The sequence below is a fragment of the Tasmannia lanceolata genome, unplaced genomic scaffold, assembly GCF_043159265.1.
Source record: "Tasmannia lanceolata isolate RefF3 unplaced genomic scaffold, GAP_Taslan_0.1 ptg000015l, whole genome shotgun sequence".
Taxonomy (NCBI): domain Eukaryota; kingdom Viridiplantae; phylum Streptophyta; class Magnoliopsida; order Canellales; family Winteraceae; genus Tasmannia; species Tasmannia lanceolata.
In genome coordinates, this window is record NW_027518692.1 from 27,837,603 (window position 1) to 27,855,776 (window position 18,174).

The 18,174-nt window shown below is 40.6% G+C and overlaps 2 protein-coding genes across 6 annotated transcripts in view; one reads left to right on the top strand and one right to left on the bottom strand.

Moving 5' to 3' along the window:
- Positions 1–1,588: 1,588 nt before the first annotated feature.
- Positions 1,589–6,182, bottom strand: LOC143845977 (DEAD-box ATP-dependent RNA helicase 45-like). Of its 2 annotated transcripts, XM_077354379.1 has the most exons (3): positions 6,037–6,182; positions 5,112–5,527; positions 1,589–5,009 (listed from the first exon to the last, which is right to left on the bottom strand). In XM_077354379.1, the coding sequence occupies exons 2-3, from the start codon at positions 5,427–5,429 to the stop codon at positions 1,794–1,796; spliced, it is 3,534 nt and encodes a 1,177-aa protein (XP_077210494.1). In that variant the 5' UTR covers positions 5,430–5,527; positions 6,037–6,182; the 3' UTR covers positions 1,589–1,793. The 2 variants fall into 2 exon arrangements, with proteins under 2 accessions (XP_077210494.1, XP_077210493.1); XM_077354378.1 differs by having other exon boundaries at positions 1,589–5,527.
- A 3,958-nt stretch (positions 6,183–10,140) lies between these two features.
- Positions 10,141–18,174, top strand: part of LOC143845978 (mediator of RNA polymerase II transcription subunit) — a 36,596-nt gene continuing 28,562 nt past the window's right edge. The window contains exon 1 of one of the 4 annotated variants that reach the window (XM_077354384.1): positions 10,141–11,249. The gene's annotated coding sequence lies outside the window, so the exon portion shown is untranslated. Of the gene's footprint in view, positions 11,309–18,174 lie in introns of all 4 variants that reach the window. The other 3 variants (XM_077354381.1, XM_077354382.1, XM_077354380.1) reach the window with 3 other exon arrangements.

An 18,174-nucleotide genomic window follows, 5' to 3' on the forward strand; every position in this document is an offset into this window, starting at 1 on the left:
AGAAAACCAGATTATGTGAAATCAAGATAGTTGATCTTGTAGATCATGAGGAGACTTACATTGTCTATCTTGCGGTATAGACACAACATACATGAGAAATATAACTATTAAAATCAAAGGTATAGTTTAATGGATCAGATCATACGATCAAGATGTTCTTAATGGAAGTTGCTGGAATTGGAATTACCAATCGGACCAAAGATTCACATAGATGTGGCAAACGAAAATGGGTATATAGGATGGAAACAGAAAATGGCATACTTTGTAGAAGAGAACTACAGGAGTGTTAGGTCGTCAACCTTGTTGAATAGCGGTAGGGGGTGTTATCACCAACAAAGAGAGGGAATAGAAGGAAGAAAGAGACAGAGAGGCAAAAGCATCGTCCAAAAAAATCCAAGCAAAATTCCACCCTTTTTTTTTTTTTTTGCTGTTTTTGGTTTGGATTTCATAGGGAGGGGACAAGGGTGACACATCACCTCCTCGCATGCAATGATTAACTAGGAGACACCCCTGGTAGTCTCCAGGGATTTCAATGCTATAATTGGCAACTAAACAGGGAGATTTGCTGACGTGGCACCCAAATGTCAAGCAAAACCGATAAGCCATCCTGGCTTTTGTGCAACCAAACACACCCTACAGCAGCGGCGGTGAGATAGAAAAAACCCAAAGAACAATCTAAGGAACAGTTTTAAAGGGGTTGACGATAAAACAACAAATGAATAAAGAGAAATATCACTGGAACTGAAGCTATCAAGGACTTCTGGATTTTCCCAGTCAGACCTACAAACACACAGAAAACAGATATCAGAATCCCAAAGAAGAGTTCCAAGAAGAAGAAACAAATGAGAAAGATCTAAGTTTCAAAAAAATGTCTCTAAATGGAACAGGGACATAGATAAAGGAGTCCCACCGTGATTGCCACCCTGTTGACTGCCACCTCCAGCGAACATAGACGTGCACAAAAGCAGAGGTTTGGATCTTCCCCTCGTGGCAAAGAAAGGATAAACAAAATAAAATCAAAGGGGGAAAAAACTTGTGTAAATTTTATACACTGTTCATATCTTATGACTAAACCAATCAACCCATGAAAATCAAAGAAAACAACAAAACATGAACTCCAAACTCTCTACAACACTAGAATCTATGCAAATCCAACAACTTGTGCAAGCTAAAAAAAATAAAATAAAACTAGATGTGTCCTCTCTCTGACAATGAATTAGTGTAAAAAAAATAGTAACTGTTTGCATCTTTTAGTAAACCAATCAAATTAAGAGAATTGGAGATGATAGAGAAACATAAGCCCTTTGCAATAGTTAAATGGAGTCTTTTCAACTGTTTTTCCATCATCACTTTGATTTCACAAGGCCCATAATTTCACAAGTTTTTTCTTCTTGATTGGAAGGCCTAATATCAGTGGCCCTGTAACATCTGCAATTTCACATTGAGAGCGAACTGTTTTTCAGGAAATAAAAACGGGTTTGTGTCTGTTGGATTACAAATCAGCAAGCCTCCATAAAGCGCCCCAAAGAAACTATTTTATGTATTGAATTCTGAACGCCAAGAGGATAAAAGCATTCAAACCAGATGATAAACAAAAGAGCAACCCAGCTGACAAGAAAATTTAAACTAGTAGTTTCATAATGTGCTTCGCAAAACAAATTTTAAAATGGATTAGAACCCATTTACGCATTAATAAAATCTAACCAGCAGCTAATTCAATCAATGACTTAACAAAAAAGAAAAGCAATAGACACCGAGTAGCGGCCAAACACTATATCGTCATGACAAGATTTTTACAGATGGTACTTGCCTGGCGGATTCGCACCCGGGAGTGAAATTGATTGGGCTGTGTAGTCTTCCAGCACCCGTTTCACCTCGGCTTTTGCCTTCTTAACAGAAGACTCGGTAGGGCCTTCGATAAACAGGTAAAGCTTGCGTTCTCCCGGACCTGGGATTTTACCTGATGGATAATACTGCCCCCTAGTAGTAATAGCAGCTCCTGTCCATTCCGAAATCGGACCCAAAGTCTCCTTATGTGTTACCTTCCAACGAGCATTCTGTGGGAAATCATTGATCTCCAACTCTGCTTCGTAATGTTCCGGCATGGCATCAGCATGTATCTTTGCTAGATTATGCTGCAAATTCATCGCAGCGGCTAAAGCCGCTGCCCGAGCAGCGGCATCATTGGGCAGACCAGACACAGGCAATGCGGCTAAGGGAGCACTGCTCTGTAGACCGGCCACACCAGGGAGGGTCCCAGAGGGTAGGGCTCCATTTGAAAGCAATTGGACTGCAGACACGGGACCCGGCATCGAAGTTATAGCAACCTTGGAAACGGCGGCTAAGGCAGCGGCCTGAGCTAGGGCAGCTGCCTGTGAGAGATCCCCACCTGCCTTTCGAACCCCATCATCTTCAGAGTCTGAATCAGACTTATCTTCCTCAAAACCATATTCTCTCGCCTGAGCTTTCTTTGCAGCTTTCCGAGCTTCATCTTCTTCTTCATTGAACTTAAAACCACTCCCACCATAACCAGTCCCGTGGGTATGCTCAGTTCCCTGATGAACCTTCGCCATGAACCCATCGGCAAGTGCTTTCAGATCATCAGGAACAACTTGCTCGGAAAGTTCTAGGGCTTTTAGGAGATCCGGTGCATATCTGGCATCATCCTCGGAGATGAATGTGATTGCACAGCCTTTCCGGCCAGCTCGACCAGTACGCCCAACTCGGTGAACATAGTCTTCATAGTGGTTTGGGACATCGTAATTCACCACTAGTTCGAGCTCCTTCACATCTAATCCTCGGGCAGCCACGCTTGTTGCAACTAACAGATTGCATACATTGCTCTTAAAATCGGAGATGGTTGATTCACGGTCGGTTTGATCCTTAGCCCCATGTAGTGAAAGGCAAGGGTAACCATGTTTGAGTAAGTCCTTGAACAAAGAATCACATTTCTCCTGTGAGTGAACAAAAATCAGCATCTTTCCCTTCTCATACCACTCTCCAAGGAGCTCTAGCAGCCTTAAAAACCTCTCACTTTCTTGTCTCACCTCAACCAACTGAGAAATATCCTTGTTCACAACACTCCTTCCCCCAACCTGGATTTCCACAGGCTTGTTCAACACCTTACGGGCCAGTATCTCAACTTGACGAGGAAAAGTGGCGGAGAATAGTACAGTCTGCCGATCTGGTCGAGTATTTTGAACTATCCTGGTGATCTGAGGTTCAAAACCCATGTCAAACATTCGATCAGCTTCATCCATGACCAAGTAAGTAACTCTACGAAGATTCGTAATCTTTCCACTACTAGTACATAATATGTCTATCATCCTACCGGGTGTACATACAACAATCTCGGTGCCTCGTTTCAAATCACTAATCTGTTGGGCAACACCAGAGCCTCCATACACGGGCACACAGTTTATACCCATAGCCTTGGAAAACTTCCTGATATCACTGTGAATCTGCTGGACAAGTTCTCTTGTAGGAGCCATTACAAGTCCAATAGGCCCATCTCCAGCCACCACTGGAGGCTGGTCCTTGATATGCCTCAACATCGGCAATACAAAAGCTAAAGTTTTACCCGAGCCTGTTTTAGCTATACCTATGCAGTCTCGACCACTCATAATTATCGGCAGTGCTTGAGTTTGAATAGGCATTGGCTTTTCATAATTAAGCTTTTTTATAGTATCCAAAATCTTACTCGGCAATCCAGTTTGATTCCATGTTTTAACAGGCTTAGGTACATCCTTCCCATGTAACTTTAGTTCAAGTTGTTTCCTATAAGCAACTACCTCCTCAGATGTCATTCTTGTGATCTCCTTCACTTCAATGTAGAAATTTTTCCGGAATGGGGGATACTGGATCTTGGAATGATCAACAATTGACAGCTTTTCGGCTTTAGATTTCTTCACCCTTTTCATGAATTCATCATCGTCTTCATCTTCAAGTGGAGTTTCATCATTCTCGGGATCTTCATAATCCGAACCAGAATCCTCACCAGGAATTATTCTTCCCATCACTGTTTTCGTACCCTTTCTGGGCTGAGCACCGTTACTAAATCTATCTTTTGTATCATTCTCTGGTTCTGACTTTTGAATTGCAGACATAGAAGAACTGTCTGTGCTGTTTAGTTTTTCAACTTCAGGCAATACCATGGAGTTCATGAAAGCATCCAAGGGGTCAACTTCCTCCTCAACCTTTGCAGATCCGTTTTCATTATGTGTAGTCGGTATAGCAGTCCTGTTCTCAGAATCTATCACCATGGCATCTCCATTTTCACTAGCAGCTTGAGCATCTTCATCTGGGTCGTGATCCCTATCTGACTTGGCTGCAGGGATGGCTTCTTCATCGTCAGATTCTCCTTCTAAGGTCCAATTCTTGCCGGACTTGGGTTCCTCGGCATTTGCTTCACCCATTTTTTCCCTCTCATTTTCCTCCTTTTTCCTCTTCAACTCCTGCCATTCCTGAACTCTCCGTCTTCGCTTATCCATTTCTTCATCAAGTTTCCGCCGTTCTTCCTCTAAATTCTCTTCCCAACTTTTCTTATCTTTGTTATCCAAACTTTCCTCACTCTTCTTCCTTCTACCATCATCGTTGTTGTCTTCCTTGTGCCTATCTGACCTGCTCTGTTCCCTCTCCCTAGAATCCTCCTCTCTCCTACGGCGCTTCCTTTCGTGGTCCCTACCATCTTCGACGTCTCTGTCCTCATCTCTATCCAATTCCCGACGCTTCTCCCGTTCTCTTGCCCTCTCCCTATCTCTAGCCTCCCTCTCACGCTCTCTCTCCCTCTCCCTCTCCCTCGCCCTTTCTTTCTCTCTGTCTCTTTCCCGCTCTCGTTCCATCTCCCTCTCCTTATCCTCCCTTTCTCTCTCTCTCTCCCTCTCCCTCTCCCTCTCTCTATCTTTTGCCCTCTCCCTCGCCCTCTCTCTCTCTTCTTCCCGAACCCGTGCTTTCTCTTTCTCTCTCTCCTTCTCCTTCTCTCTTTCTTCTTCCCGATTCCGTGCTTTCTCCTTCTCTCTCTCCTTCTCCCTCTCTCTTTCTTCTTCCCGGCTCCTTGCTTTCTCTTTCTCTCTCTCCTTCTCTCTCTCTCTTTCTTCTTCCCGAATCCGTGCTTTCTCTTTCTCTTTCTCTTTCTCTCTCTCCTTCTCCCTCTCCTTATGCCGAGAATCCCTATGTTTCTCCCTATACTTATCATCGATGCTCCTCTCTCTCTCTGACCGCCGACTCTCCCTCTTATCATCAATGCTCCTTTCTCTCTCTGACCGTCGACTCTCCCTCTCCCTCTTCTCCAAATCCTTATCCCTAACCTTCTCTCTATCCTTATGTCTCTCTCCATTCCTCTCCTTGTCCCTCTCCCTGTCACGATCACCATCGCGATCACTTCTCCTCTCTACATCGTCTCTCCTTGATTTGTGTTTCGCCTCATCCATCCCAACAATTGACGCACTCAGCACCGCCCACGAAAAGCCGTAGAAACCCTAGAAAAGAGATTTCCTGATATTCCAGAACAGCCAGAGATCGCCAAACCCTAGGGAAAAAAAAAAAAGCAACTCCGTTAAATGCTCTTGTTTTACACAAAGAAAAATAAAATTGCCGAATGTCATGAGAAATTCGTAACTCGTTTGGTCTAAAGATTTGCAAATATATAAAATCTGTAAAAAAAAACCCTAGAATAAAAAAAGAAAAAAGATTTCCTTATATTCCACCAGCAGTTGCCAAACCCTAGAAGAAGAAAAAGGCAACTCTGTTACAGACTGTTGTTTTACATGAAGAAAATTGAAATTTTCGAATTTGATGAGAAATTCATAACTCTTTTGATCTAAAGATTTGCAGAAATAAATAAAAAATCTGTACAAGAAACCCTAGAAAGAAAAAAAAAGATTTCGTAACTCGTTTACACAGTGTTGTTTTACAGGAAAAAAAAAGGAAAATTGTCGAAAGATTTGCAGAAATATAAAATCTGTACAATATAAGAGAAGAGATCTAAGAAATTGAAGGATGAAAGATGAACAAAGAAAAAGGGGGAAAAAATCTTACTTTATTTTTGTAGGAGAACCGATCAAGAAATGGAGGTGATCTGAAAACCAAACCTTTCTTCTCCCCAGCAATCGAATTTCACTCTCTCCGGTCACCCGCGAATAAAAATATCGGTTCGGAAAATCTCTAGGGCTTCTTCAAATAGGTTTTCTTTTCATTCACGATTGCAATTTCTCTCGGGAGCATGATAAATCCGCACCCCCTATAGGATAATTCGCTCCCCTGTCACTTTAAAAAGCGTTAGAGTCTAGTAGTTTACCACATATCCTCCATTAAATGGTGCGAATTATCCTAGAGGGGGTGCGAATTTATCGTCGTCCTTTATCTCGGCTTTTTGCTATCTTTCAGTTTGATATGAAACGTGTGAGACTTCGTATTGGTTCACCGCTTGGGACAATCTTGACCAATGAACTTGAGCAATTTCAAGTCATCTGATCGAGTGGTTGTGATTGACTGGTGAGGATGAAGAGTTTGGAGCACGTTGAGCCCACATAGGTGGGCCCAAATGAAGCTTCTCATAGTAATCATTTGATCCCTCACATATTATCCTCATAATCTCACTGTGACCAAGTAATTATAGCCATTGGATCAGTAAGAGTTTCATTGTAAAAAATCTTCTAAAATGGAAAAAATAGGGAATTGCTAGCGGCATTTCGCGGCTAGTCTGTCCACGGCAGACCAGCCACCTCGTGAATGGAGACAAAAATTGTTGTCTTCTTTCACTAGGTGGCTGGTCTGAGATGCGACAAACCGGTCGCGAAATGCCTTTTGTGATGGATGCTAGCAAATCCCAAAAAGAATATATGAGAGCAACACCTCTCTATTAATTGGGAGAGGTTTGCTAGGCAATTTTGTTGAAAAGCCGTTTCGCGGCTGACTTTTGCCCGATAGAACAGCCACCTGAGATGAATTAAATGAATAAGACAAAATCTGCATAAAAGTGAGCATGATAAAAATGAAGGACGCTCCTATTTGTAGAGAAGATGCTAGTAAGAGCTGATGACATTGTGTGGGGGAGCTTTGCTTAGGATGCCAAGCAAACTATTAGAAAACTTGTTAAGCTAAAATCTAACAAAGAAGGATATATTTGCTTGTATATGTTGAAGATGGCATATCCAATGTATATTGTTGACCGATGCACTAATTGGCAAGTTCCAAAAAGAGCCACTATCATGGGAGCCTCAACAACGAAGTTTTTCACAACCTCAAATTAGTATCAATGCATCTTATGGTAGAGATAATAACTTGGAGAGAGAATTTCGATATGGAGAGAGAATTTCAATATATTTGCAAGGGCAAACAATCCAGGCAAAATATAAGGCATGTGGTCCGCCTAATCAAGAACCTGAAAATGCGATTCGGTCATGGCAGTGACTTCAGGTAGAGAGGGAAGAGCTTTAAAGAGCCATCTAAACTTTCACTTTCCTTTGGCACCTTCTCAAAGTTGAGTAAACGCCATCAAGACTTCTTTTGATACTCTTTGAGTTAGGGGTGGTTGAAACCGAACAATCTAAAGGGATAATAACCATGACAGAAATTCTGAAAAGATGAATGAAACACCTTTAAACACGGTATTCAAAAGACTCTAAGAGTGGTTGACTTTTACCATTTTAAAACACTTATCAGTTTAAGAAGCAGATTTCAGTCTCTATTAGTGTTCGAGTCATGTGTTAGTCATTGTCACGTTCGTGGTTTGTCAAAGTCTTTCCTTTGTTGAGTTGGGGTCAGTTTTCAGAGTCTTGTTTAGTTAATATCCCTCCAAAAGCCGGGGTGATAAAAGAAAAAAGCTCACAGAAGCAGAGAATTTGTAGCTCCTATAGACAAAGGCAAAGTAGAGTAGAGTTCAGAGGTTGATAGCCTCCAAAAGCCGGGGTGATAAAGAAAAAAGCTCACAGAAGCAGAGAATTTGTAGCTCCTATGGACAAAGGCAAAGCAGAGTAGAGTTCAGAGGTTGATAGGCTTTTAGCCCAGTTCCAGTATCAATAGATGTTAGAATTGAAGCAGAAGATTTTCAGCAGAACCATGTTCTTGTATTTTTGAAAAGCTTTATAAGCCCAAGTGTTCATCAAAAAGCTTTGTAACCCCAAGTGTGCATTAATGAAAGCCTTTGGCATGTTTTTCTTGTGTTGCTCTCCAATGAATTTTGTTACGGAGGTAATCATACTAGGAGCATTCTCCTCAAATAGAGACTAGAGAAGTTTGAACATTCTTTTAGTTCAAGCTCCCCTGTCAAGTTGTTTTATTTTAGATCAAGATTTTCAAAAATCTTATCCTCAGAAAAAAAAAGACCTTTTGATTGATTAGTGTACTTGTTTAATTCAGACTCTCTGAGTGTTACAGACTCTTTTAGTGTTCGCAATATGTCCCTACCTAACAAGTTAGGAGTCTGGCATATCTGTGGGGAGGTTTGTATGGATCCGTGTTACATGACGAGCATACACATCTGGATTTATATGGAACCGTGTTACATCACGGGCATATAAATCTGAGGTCATATGAGACAATTTAGCAGTTCCTGTATGTGTTTGAGACTCTTTGAGTAGTTGAGACCCTTTGAGTGTTACAGACTCTTCGGGTGGTTGAGGCTCTTTGAGTATAAAGGTTTTTGCATGTGTTTGAGACTCTTTGAGTGTTACAGACTCTTCGGGTAGTTGAGACTCTTTGAGTATAAAGGTTTCTTTGATGTAGTTCAGACTTTTTGAGTATAAAGGTTTATTGGTTTATTTGAGACTCTTTGAGTAGTTGAGACCCTTTGAGTGTTACAGACTCTTCGGGTAGTTGAGACTCTTTGAGTATAAAGGTTTTTGTGTGTATTTGAAGCTCTCTGAGTGTTACAGACTCTTTGAGTGATTGATTTGATATTATTCGAGTGATTGATTTACATTTGCATTGATAATGGTTTACATTCTTTGAAGTAATTTCATTGTGTTCGTTTTCATAAAACTTTATTTTAAAGATAAAAGAGTATGTTTGTTTTAAAGATAAAAGAGTATGTTTGTGTTTTGTGTTTTGCTTTCATAGAGTCCTTGCGTATTGGTTTAGATAGTTGAGTCATGAGTATTAGAGAGAAGTCATCACGTTGAGATATCGTGATCGCCGAGTCAAGGGTTGGTGAGAGGTTATCTCCCTTTGGCTTACAGCCTTTGAGTCTTGTAGTGTTATTTTGTTGTTTTACCTTTGTGAATACCATTTTAGAACCCAAAAACCCAAAAATTTATTTGGCTTTCGGGTCAGCGAAAATGTGTTGTCTGTTCAGCTTTGGCATTCGTGCGTTGCACATGCTCTGCCAAAGAGGGGCATCTATAGACACCCCATTTTGACCGAACCCTAATAACGTCGTTAGGATAGAAACCCCATCAGGCTAGTGTTTTAGTGTCCCCAATTTGTTCATAGAATAAGGTAGGGTATCATTTAGGTTCCCTTAAAATTTTATCGGAATCCGTCACGGTTTGCCTAGCGAACGAGCGAAGTTTGTAGAGTAGTGTAATGTAGAAATAAGGATGGCGATTTAGCCAGAAAAGGGGGTGCGTTTGGAACTTGAAAAGCCAGTTATAATTTTCTGTAATGGGTTGTTCAGGGAGATATATGGGTGTGCGGATTAGTGTGTAGCATAATTAGGGGGTGTATTATCATGAACCAGGGCAATTTCGTAAATATGGAAGATGTTTTTCTTCCTCTCCTTGTCACCATTAGGCCCTAAGCTAGGTTAGTGAAAGGGTTAGGACTATAATTAGTTAGGAGAGAATCTTAGGAAGCTTCTTGAAGCTTCCTAGGTGGTAAAAAGGCTCCAAATCCTCACCCTTGATCCATAAAGGGGATTTGGAGGGTTGAGATCATTTTTCAAAAGAAGATATTTTCACAAAAATTTTTTCTTTTCTTTTACTTGGGCCCCCCTGCTAGTATAAAAATAGTTATAAATACACTAGTGTTGGCTGTCCTTGGAAAGGAATGGGGGTCAAGTGCATCATTTTTTGCTTGAGCTTATATTACCCAGGACACCCCTGTAGGTTAAAAAGTTGCAAGACGTTACACTAGAGGGGGCTGTCTAAGTAAAGAGAAGGAGGGTCAAATATATCATTTTCCTTCGTACAAAACCCATCGAAGCAGGGTTTAGACATGGGGGAGCTCATTTTTTTGGTAGAGAATCACAGAGAGAGGGAGAAAAAGGGAATTACCATCTCCGTCCGACCCATCTTCTCCAGATACTCCTCCGGCCGATCTTCTTCCACCTCCACTCCCAACCCCCCATCTCCTCCAACCTCATTTATAACCCCTTTTATTCCATTTATAACCCACCTCCAACAGACCCATCTCTATTCCCACCATCATCAGCCATTTCTATATCTCCCTTGTCACAACCCTTGCCATTTCTACCATGGATTCCGGCAAGCCCCATCGAAATCCGACCACCCAAACCTCTTCATCTCCCATGTAGAAACCCCCAACTACGAAGATCTAAACCCCTTTCCAGCAAAACCTTAAAACCTGCAAACCCATTCCACTTTCTAAAACCCACCTTCTCCGGCCGGATTGCCGGAATCCGGCCAAGCCACCACCTCCATTTTCATCTCCTTTATAAACCCAAACCCACCTTCAAACCCATTTCATTCCCCCCATCAACCTCCATTGAAACCCACCTCCTCCATCTTCCTTTTCCTTCAACCACTATCTCGCCCACCTCTCAATTTCCAGCCACCATCTCTTCATCTTCTCCGGTGGCTATCACCGGAATCCGGCCACCCCATCCCGTTCTCCGGTCACTCTTCCCACCACTCAAACCCATTCCATTCCCTTCATTAACATCACCCTAACCTCAAACCCACCTCCTACCTTCATCTACCAAGCCACCATCAAACCCATTTTCGTTAACCCAACCCACCTCCGACCACCATCACCATTCCTGCCCAAAACCCATTCTCATTTCTCTATTTTTCATCTTCATTTCAGCCATCACCCTCAATCACAGCAGCCACCTCCATCAACCCAAACCCTCTCTTCTCCATTTTTAGACATCATCCCTTAGATCCAATTAGAAACCCACTTCATTTCTCCATAACTCGTATACCCCTAACCCATTTGTTTTCAACGACCCCTGTACTCTCTAGTAATCCCAAATTCCTTGCAAATTCCGGCAAATCCACGGCTACAATCGTCATATCCACATCATCTGATCGATCAATCGCAGCACAAGAAGAAGGAGAAGGAGGGTTGAGGTCTGGCTTCATCTCAAATCTTTTATTCAAACCTTTATTCTCATCTTTTCACATTCAAGGTATTTTTCTGTTCTTACCCTGCTGCGTCTCACTCTTCTTAATATCTGTGTATATGGTTTGGCTTTTAAAAATCAATTCATTACCTCATTTTCAAACCTTTCATTTTAAGATTTTTTTTTAATTGTTGCTTCGATTGAGGAAAAGGTGAAAGAGTAGTTCGGTTATTTTGTTCTTGCCGCAGATTTATCTTCGTGTCTGCTGTTTTGGTAGTACCCAAATGATTTCAATATAGGGTCCTATTGAGTTTCAGTTTTGGGCTTGTCTTTAATTACCAATTAGTGCTCTTACACCATTGTCATTGGATTAGTCGTCGTTAAATCTGTGATTATAGGTAAAGTAATATGGTTTAAGGTTCGAGCTCATAATTTTCTTAAATTTTGTTCATTTCTATACATTTAGCATGTAGTTGTTGACATTCAGGCAGCTACCCTGCGTAATATTCTAGAATTATTTGAATCAATTGATGTTCATGGAATTATTTGTGAATCTTTGAATCTTATGTGTACTGAAGTCTTTTCATGGGTTCACCTTAGTAGACAGCAAATGAAATTTGAATTTTGTCTGGAAACTGTTTGGTCCGAAAATAGTAGACAAGCTATATACCTCCTTTCATATTACTATCTAGTTTGTCCTATTCTCAGAGCATAGTACTACAAAGTGTTGATGGTCTTTTGCTGTGGGCATCTTGCTTTGAATGTTTCATTGGTATGAATATACAAAAGTTTTATCATAGACATTGTGTTAATATGTTTTGTTCATTCATGAGGAGATAATACTGGTTCAATCATGCTTTGGTCTCTTTTCTTTTATATACTGGTGGTGAAATGTGGGAATGCTGATGTTGAGACATGATAATGATATTACTACTTTTCAGTCCAACTTCGGTTATAAATTGATGGGGGTTAAGCTATTCCATTTGTGAAGCAGTGGAATGTCTGGACACAGTAATGTGGTGGATGTTCCAGTTTTTTTTTTATGCAAGGTAGCACCAATTTAGAATACGCGACAGGGTTATTTGGGCGTAGTACAATCACTAAAGCAGATAGATATTCTCTGAGAATGTCAGTCAAGGAGAAGATGATAAATTTATTATTGGTATCCTGGTCATGAACCGAAAGCATAAGTTAGCTTGTGAGAGTTGATAGAAGAATAATATATCATTTCCTGGTTAATTTTGAGTTGACTTTTGGAAGGGTGATGGTCCAAATCCTTTAATATAAAAAATTCTTCAGTTGGGCATCCTCATTACCAAGCGAAGATGATTGAATTGGTTTCTTTTTCCATTTCAATTGATTTCTTTAGGGCTTTAGGTAACGAGATAAGTTTGTCGTGATTATTTAGAATAGAGTTGTATTTTTTTCTGAATGTTTTAGTTCATGCTCTATTTATTGATTTAAACATGTTTTGCCTATTGCATGAGATGTCTTTATAGATATTCCTTCCTGGTCATAGTGGGCACTTTCCGTTGTGATAATTTGGGTATGAGTAAATAGAGTTATAAGTGTTTTTTCTTTGTGATTGGGCTCATGTAACTTGGGGATTATTCCTGTTATGATAAAAATGTCATTAGTGAATAACTAAAAGGTTTTGCTTTACCCTATGTAAAAATCATATCAACGTGTTCATCTGTTATGAATTGGACAAATTGAACCCACTTTCCTTTGGGGGTGTACCATGTTGCATTTGGACAAGGGAGGTGTCATTAGTATAATAATGCCTAGATATTTGCAAAGCTTATTTCTTTTTAGGACTTTGTTAGAATTGCAATGATGATCTAAGAGCGCCAATGTAAACATCCAAAGTTGATGGATAGATATTATTCCTTCATGTCTTTCTTCTTCCCTAAAGGACTAATTTAGTCCCTACAGGCTTTGTTGATCATTCTGGTACTTTAGACATTAGTCCTCCCCCTATTACGGGGGCGATGAAGGCGCTAGCCCAAGCCCGTCCTTAGGGGACTTGCTCAGTCCAAGTAGCGTACCCCTCCTTTGTATAGTCGACTTGCCTAGTCTTTTAGACGCAACCGTTAGATGGTAGAGCCCTCATTAGGAGACCTCCTTTGCCTCATTAGGCAATTCTCCTTAGGAGACAAGCCTTGTCGTTTAGAGCCCATTCCTTAGGGAGTCTACTTTAGTAGAGAGTTTTCCCATAGGAGGCATGCCCTGCCTCATGTATAGAACTTTTTTTAGGTTGTATCTCAGCTGGTACCCCCTACTAGTTGGAGACCAACTTGGTCTGCTAGTTGCCTTAGCCTTATTCATTGCAAGGACGATGATAGGAATACTTGGAGCCCACCTTTGTGTCTAGGAAGCATGTCCGGCTTCATTGATAGAGCCCTTATTTGGAGACAAGCCTTGTCTCATTTAGAGAGTCTTTGACTCGTTTGTCCTTTTAGGAGTATTATTAGAGAGTCTTTGACTCATTTATCTTTTTTTTTAATAGCATTATCAGAGAGTCTTTGACTCTCTCGTCATTTAGGTGGTGTTATTAGAGAATTTTTTGGCTCATTTGTCTTTTAGCGATTTTATTAGAGAGTCTTTGACTCATTTGTTTTTTTAAGAGGTGTTATTAGAGAGCCTTTGACTCATCTATCTTTGTGTTGGCATTATTAGAGAGTCTTTGACTCATTTGTCCCTTTGATAGTGTTAGATCATTTCCTTGTCTTTGGCGCTAACTTACCTGGTTTAGGGGTTTCCCCTGTTAGCCCTAGGGTTCGTCGGGTTCGTCCCTAGGGTTTTGCTTTGTGTATTCCCTTAGGTCTTTAACCAAAAGGGTGAAAATATTCTAAAAATCCAAAAAACGCTTGAAACATTCGAAATATCTTAAAACCCAAAAATATTTGAAAACTGGAAAAATTCAAAATCATTTGGAGTGTTAGGTTTTAGTTAGGAGAGTTCGGTTTCGAACTACGTTGGCTTGATCCTTTTCCACGAGGTACGTAGTGCAGCTTGAGATCCATATCCCAAGTCCAACCAAACTTTGTAAATAAATCATTCAAACTCTTTAAAAAGTAAAAAAATATTTCATAAACCTGTTTTCAAAAAATCTTTCTCTAGAGTTAGAACTTTGTTCTAGATAGAGAGTTTTAGAGTTAGGTTTTGATCTTTGATTTGTTGTGTGCTTGTTTTAGAGTTAGGGGTTTGTCCTAGAGTTATCGGAGCGCCTCCGTCCGGTCAGTTGGCGATCCACATCGCCGACTGATGATTAGAATAGGATGCGTTAGTCCGCCATTTGTTTTTCTTAGAAAACACAGCATAGTTATACATAGGTTGTAGGAACCACCTGCATTAGCTTAGGGTTACCTTGCATTTAGTTAGGGCATATAGGGTGTCCTAAAATTCACAATTCACTGAAATCTAAATGATCGCTCAAGAAGCTTTAAGAACTAGTCCGGACTTTTAGGTCGAGTATAGGATAGAGGTATAGGTGTCTTAGGCATCTTAGCTGAATAGGCGCGAAGAACTACGTTGCTCTGATTCTCGTGGAGGCGGGGATACGTAGGCTTCTTTGGATGAACATCAAACCATCCAAGGACTCGGGCTAAATCGTTTAGAGGCTTAGGATTTGTTGTGTCGTCATGTTGTGTATTTTGTTGTGTTCTCTTACTTTCATGCGCATACTTTATACCTTTAGCTGTAGCATGCATGTGTTTGCCCACCAAAACTTAGACACCCATTAGGCATGACACTCATAACCTAGCGATGCTTAGGTGACACATTTCTTTTTATTTATTTTGTGTGTGCTTATTATTTCATCCCCGAGTCATGCATGATTAGGTAGACACATTCTCGGGGATATTTCGTTCCCATTTCGCATGATTTCACCCAAAACTCTTCGAGGTTAGTAATTAATGACATAAGAGACCAAGTGCTTGCACTCGGACGAACTGGGGGTGCTCTTCGGACCTTCTCCATTCGTAATCAGGCACAGACCTTTTGTATCTCTAGTTATCCGTTGCAGACAGAGCATTTATTTTGGTTCCATGGCGTATCCATAGATGGCGACTCTGAGTTATTTTTAGGTACGTCTCGATTTCGAGCCCTCGGCTCCGGATCAGGATGTATCTCATTCGTTTTGTATCGTCACCCATGCTATGCTGTGAGAGTGACACTTATTTTGAGAGCTCTCCTTCACATGTGGAGATCTTTGAGGATTGCAGGGGGATCTCGCGTCCTTCGCCACCTGTTCTCTTGGATCGGGGTCCACAGGAGGATGTAAAGAAGATAATAAAGCTAATGGAAGACATGAATTTAAAGAAGACACTAATGTAGCTGGTTTGAGGTGGTTCGTTTGTTATGTTGAAAAATCTGCCACGCAAAATCCAATTTGATCACGTGCAAAAGGAAATGAAATAGTAGAAATAAGCAAACCACGAGATGCACACACTGAGATTTACGTGGTTTGACCAGGATACCCACGTCCATGAGAGATAGCACGATCTTCCACTATGGAAAGCAAAATACAACGATGGCAATGGATCACAGCCCAAAATCCACAATCCACGGCCCTTTTCTTCCTCCTCTACCAATACCATGCAAGACGTGGGTTGGGCCTGTGACCATGGTTTTAAATTTCGGTTTCGGAATGCGTTTCGGTACTCACAGAAACCGAAAATTTGGTGAAATTTCAGGTGAAATCAGACGAAACCAATAAATTGATATTTATCTCGTCGTAAAATTTCAGCTGAAATTTCGGGAGAATATTAAATAATGTTAAAATTTCAGATTTTTTGGGATTTCCCTTCAATTTCGGGAAAAATGATAACAAAGTTTCGTTCAATATTTTATAAGGTTTTGGGTTTACCCAATTTCGATTTCGTTCTCCATCAAAACCGGAAATTTCGGATTTCGATCGAAATTTAAAACCTTGCCTATAACTCAATGGTTGAGACTTTGTTTCTCAACCTTGAGGTCCTCGATCCTAGCTTACCTACCCAAAAAAAGAAAAGGATCGTACAAAACCAACTCAAGAGAAAACCCAAGAAGAATCCCAAGAGAGAAAACCAAGAAAAGACTAGGTCTCTCTGGTTTTTTTCATATTTATTTCCTTTTATCTCAACTCACGCCCCGACTATGTAGCCGCCATTCACCAAGAGAGAAAATCCCCCTCATGCTCCTCTCCCTTGCCTCCTCTCTGCAAATGCCACACACAAGGAGAGAAAAGCCCCCTCACGTTCTTGAGTTCTTCTCTCCAGTGCCTCCTCTCTGCAGCCGCAACACAGAGTGGTGAGAGGTTAAAACGGCTTATAGGTTTAGTAAATCTTAAAAAGGATCTCTTTCCTATTTTGCTTCCTACCAAAACTGGGTATCGTGGGAAACATGGCAATTTTCCCAACAAGTTCTTTGGAGGAGTTACATCCCATGACTTAAAAAAAATGTTAAATTCCATCAACAAACAACTAAAACTGTAAGGCTTGTTAGATAATAAACTATTTACATTGAATACTCACATTTAATGGTAAATCTGGCTAGATAAATTTTCATGAAAATGTCATCCCGTATCAGCAAAACAATGGAATTTAAAATTTTTAAAAACTGAAATTTGTGGACCAAACAGTAGAAATAATTTTCCGGACAAATATCTAAAACACAATTTTCATGAAAATATTATTTTCCCCACAGAGGACATTTTAGGTGATTTGAAGGCCTCTAATGTGTCATTTTTCCGAGGAAAACAATATGAAGAAATGCTTCATATCACGTCTTAAGGTTGTGTTTGGATGCCACATGCAAAGGATCCTCAAGCAATCCCCAAGCGAAAAAAAAATACATTTTTTGGATTACTTGGTGATGTCTGTTTGCCAAAGTAACGCACAAATACTTATAGAGATTTCCAGACAAGAAACGTGAGTAAGAATCACTACCATTTACATATGAAATATGCCACAAAAGAAGAGATGTATAGGTAAATTACTCGTTCTCCCAAGCCACAAAAAAAAAGAAAAAAAAGAATGCTTAACTTGCATCCAAACATTCATGGCTTTGCTTCACTAAAGAATGCTTAAGCATCCAAACAGAGCGGAAGGGGAAGTGTTATCAGCACAAACCCAATTGTCTTTTCGTCTTTAAGAGAGTGTTTTGGGAAATAGAATAACCTTTTAACAACTATGTGTTGGGCCTCAGCGTACGCAAAAAATCATTTATATAGGCTGAGTCGTCCGATCTATAGAGGAACTGCATATTATGGAAACCTCTATAGATCGGGTGGCTAGGATTTTCGGGGCACGACCTATTCACGATGTGTTCCATCACATGGACGGTTTGGATCATCCTATGATGGTGGTCCGTACAGTACTTTTTGAGAAATACGGGAGTATTAGGGCTCACACCATATAAAATCTCGCTCTTTAAACACTAAACCATAAATTCGGTTCATCGAAACTAAAACATATCACGTCTCTTTAATTGGCTGAAACGCTTGCCTCCTCCCCTTCTGACTTCCTATTGTTTTTACTTTTTACTTCCCAGTGGCCGGTGATACTAGATACCTAGATGGGGTGGTCCGAAGTACAAAAAGGGGGGCGCGAATATAAATCAGTTTCCGAAATAAAGTATGGCAGAATAGAAAGACGTTTTACTGCACATCTCTTCTTCCTTTGTCTTCATTTCGAAATCCTAAACTCGCGCGAATAGGGTTTTCTCTTTTCTGAGACGCTCGACTCCAAACCCTCGAATGCCATTAGAGCTCCTTCGCTTCCATCACTGCGGAAAATCTCCATATCAGGCAAGCCCTGACCCTAATTTCTTGCTCTGTTTCCAACTCAATGTGTAACTCTCTCTGTGTAAATCAACCGATTCTCACTGACATACGAAACCTAGATCTTAACTATCAGAATCAAGGACTCATCTCGTTGCTATTTATTGAT

Excerpts from the sequence above, each read along its gene's own strand:
- LOC143845977 (XM_077354378.1), bottom strand. The coding sequence starts at position 5,429 with ATGGATGAGGCGAAACACAAATCAAGGAGAGACGATGTAGAGAGGAGA.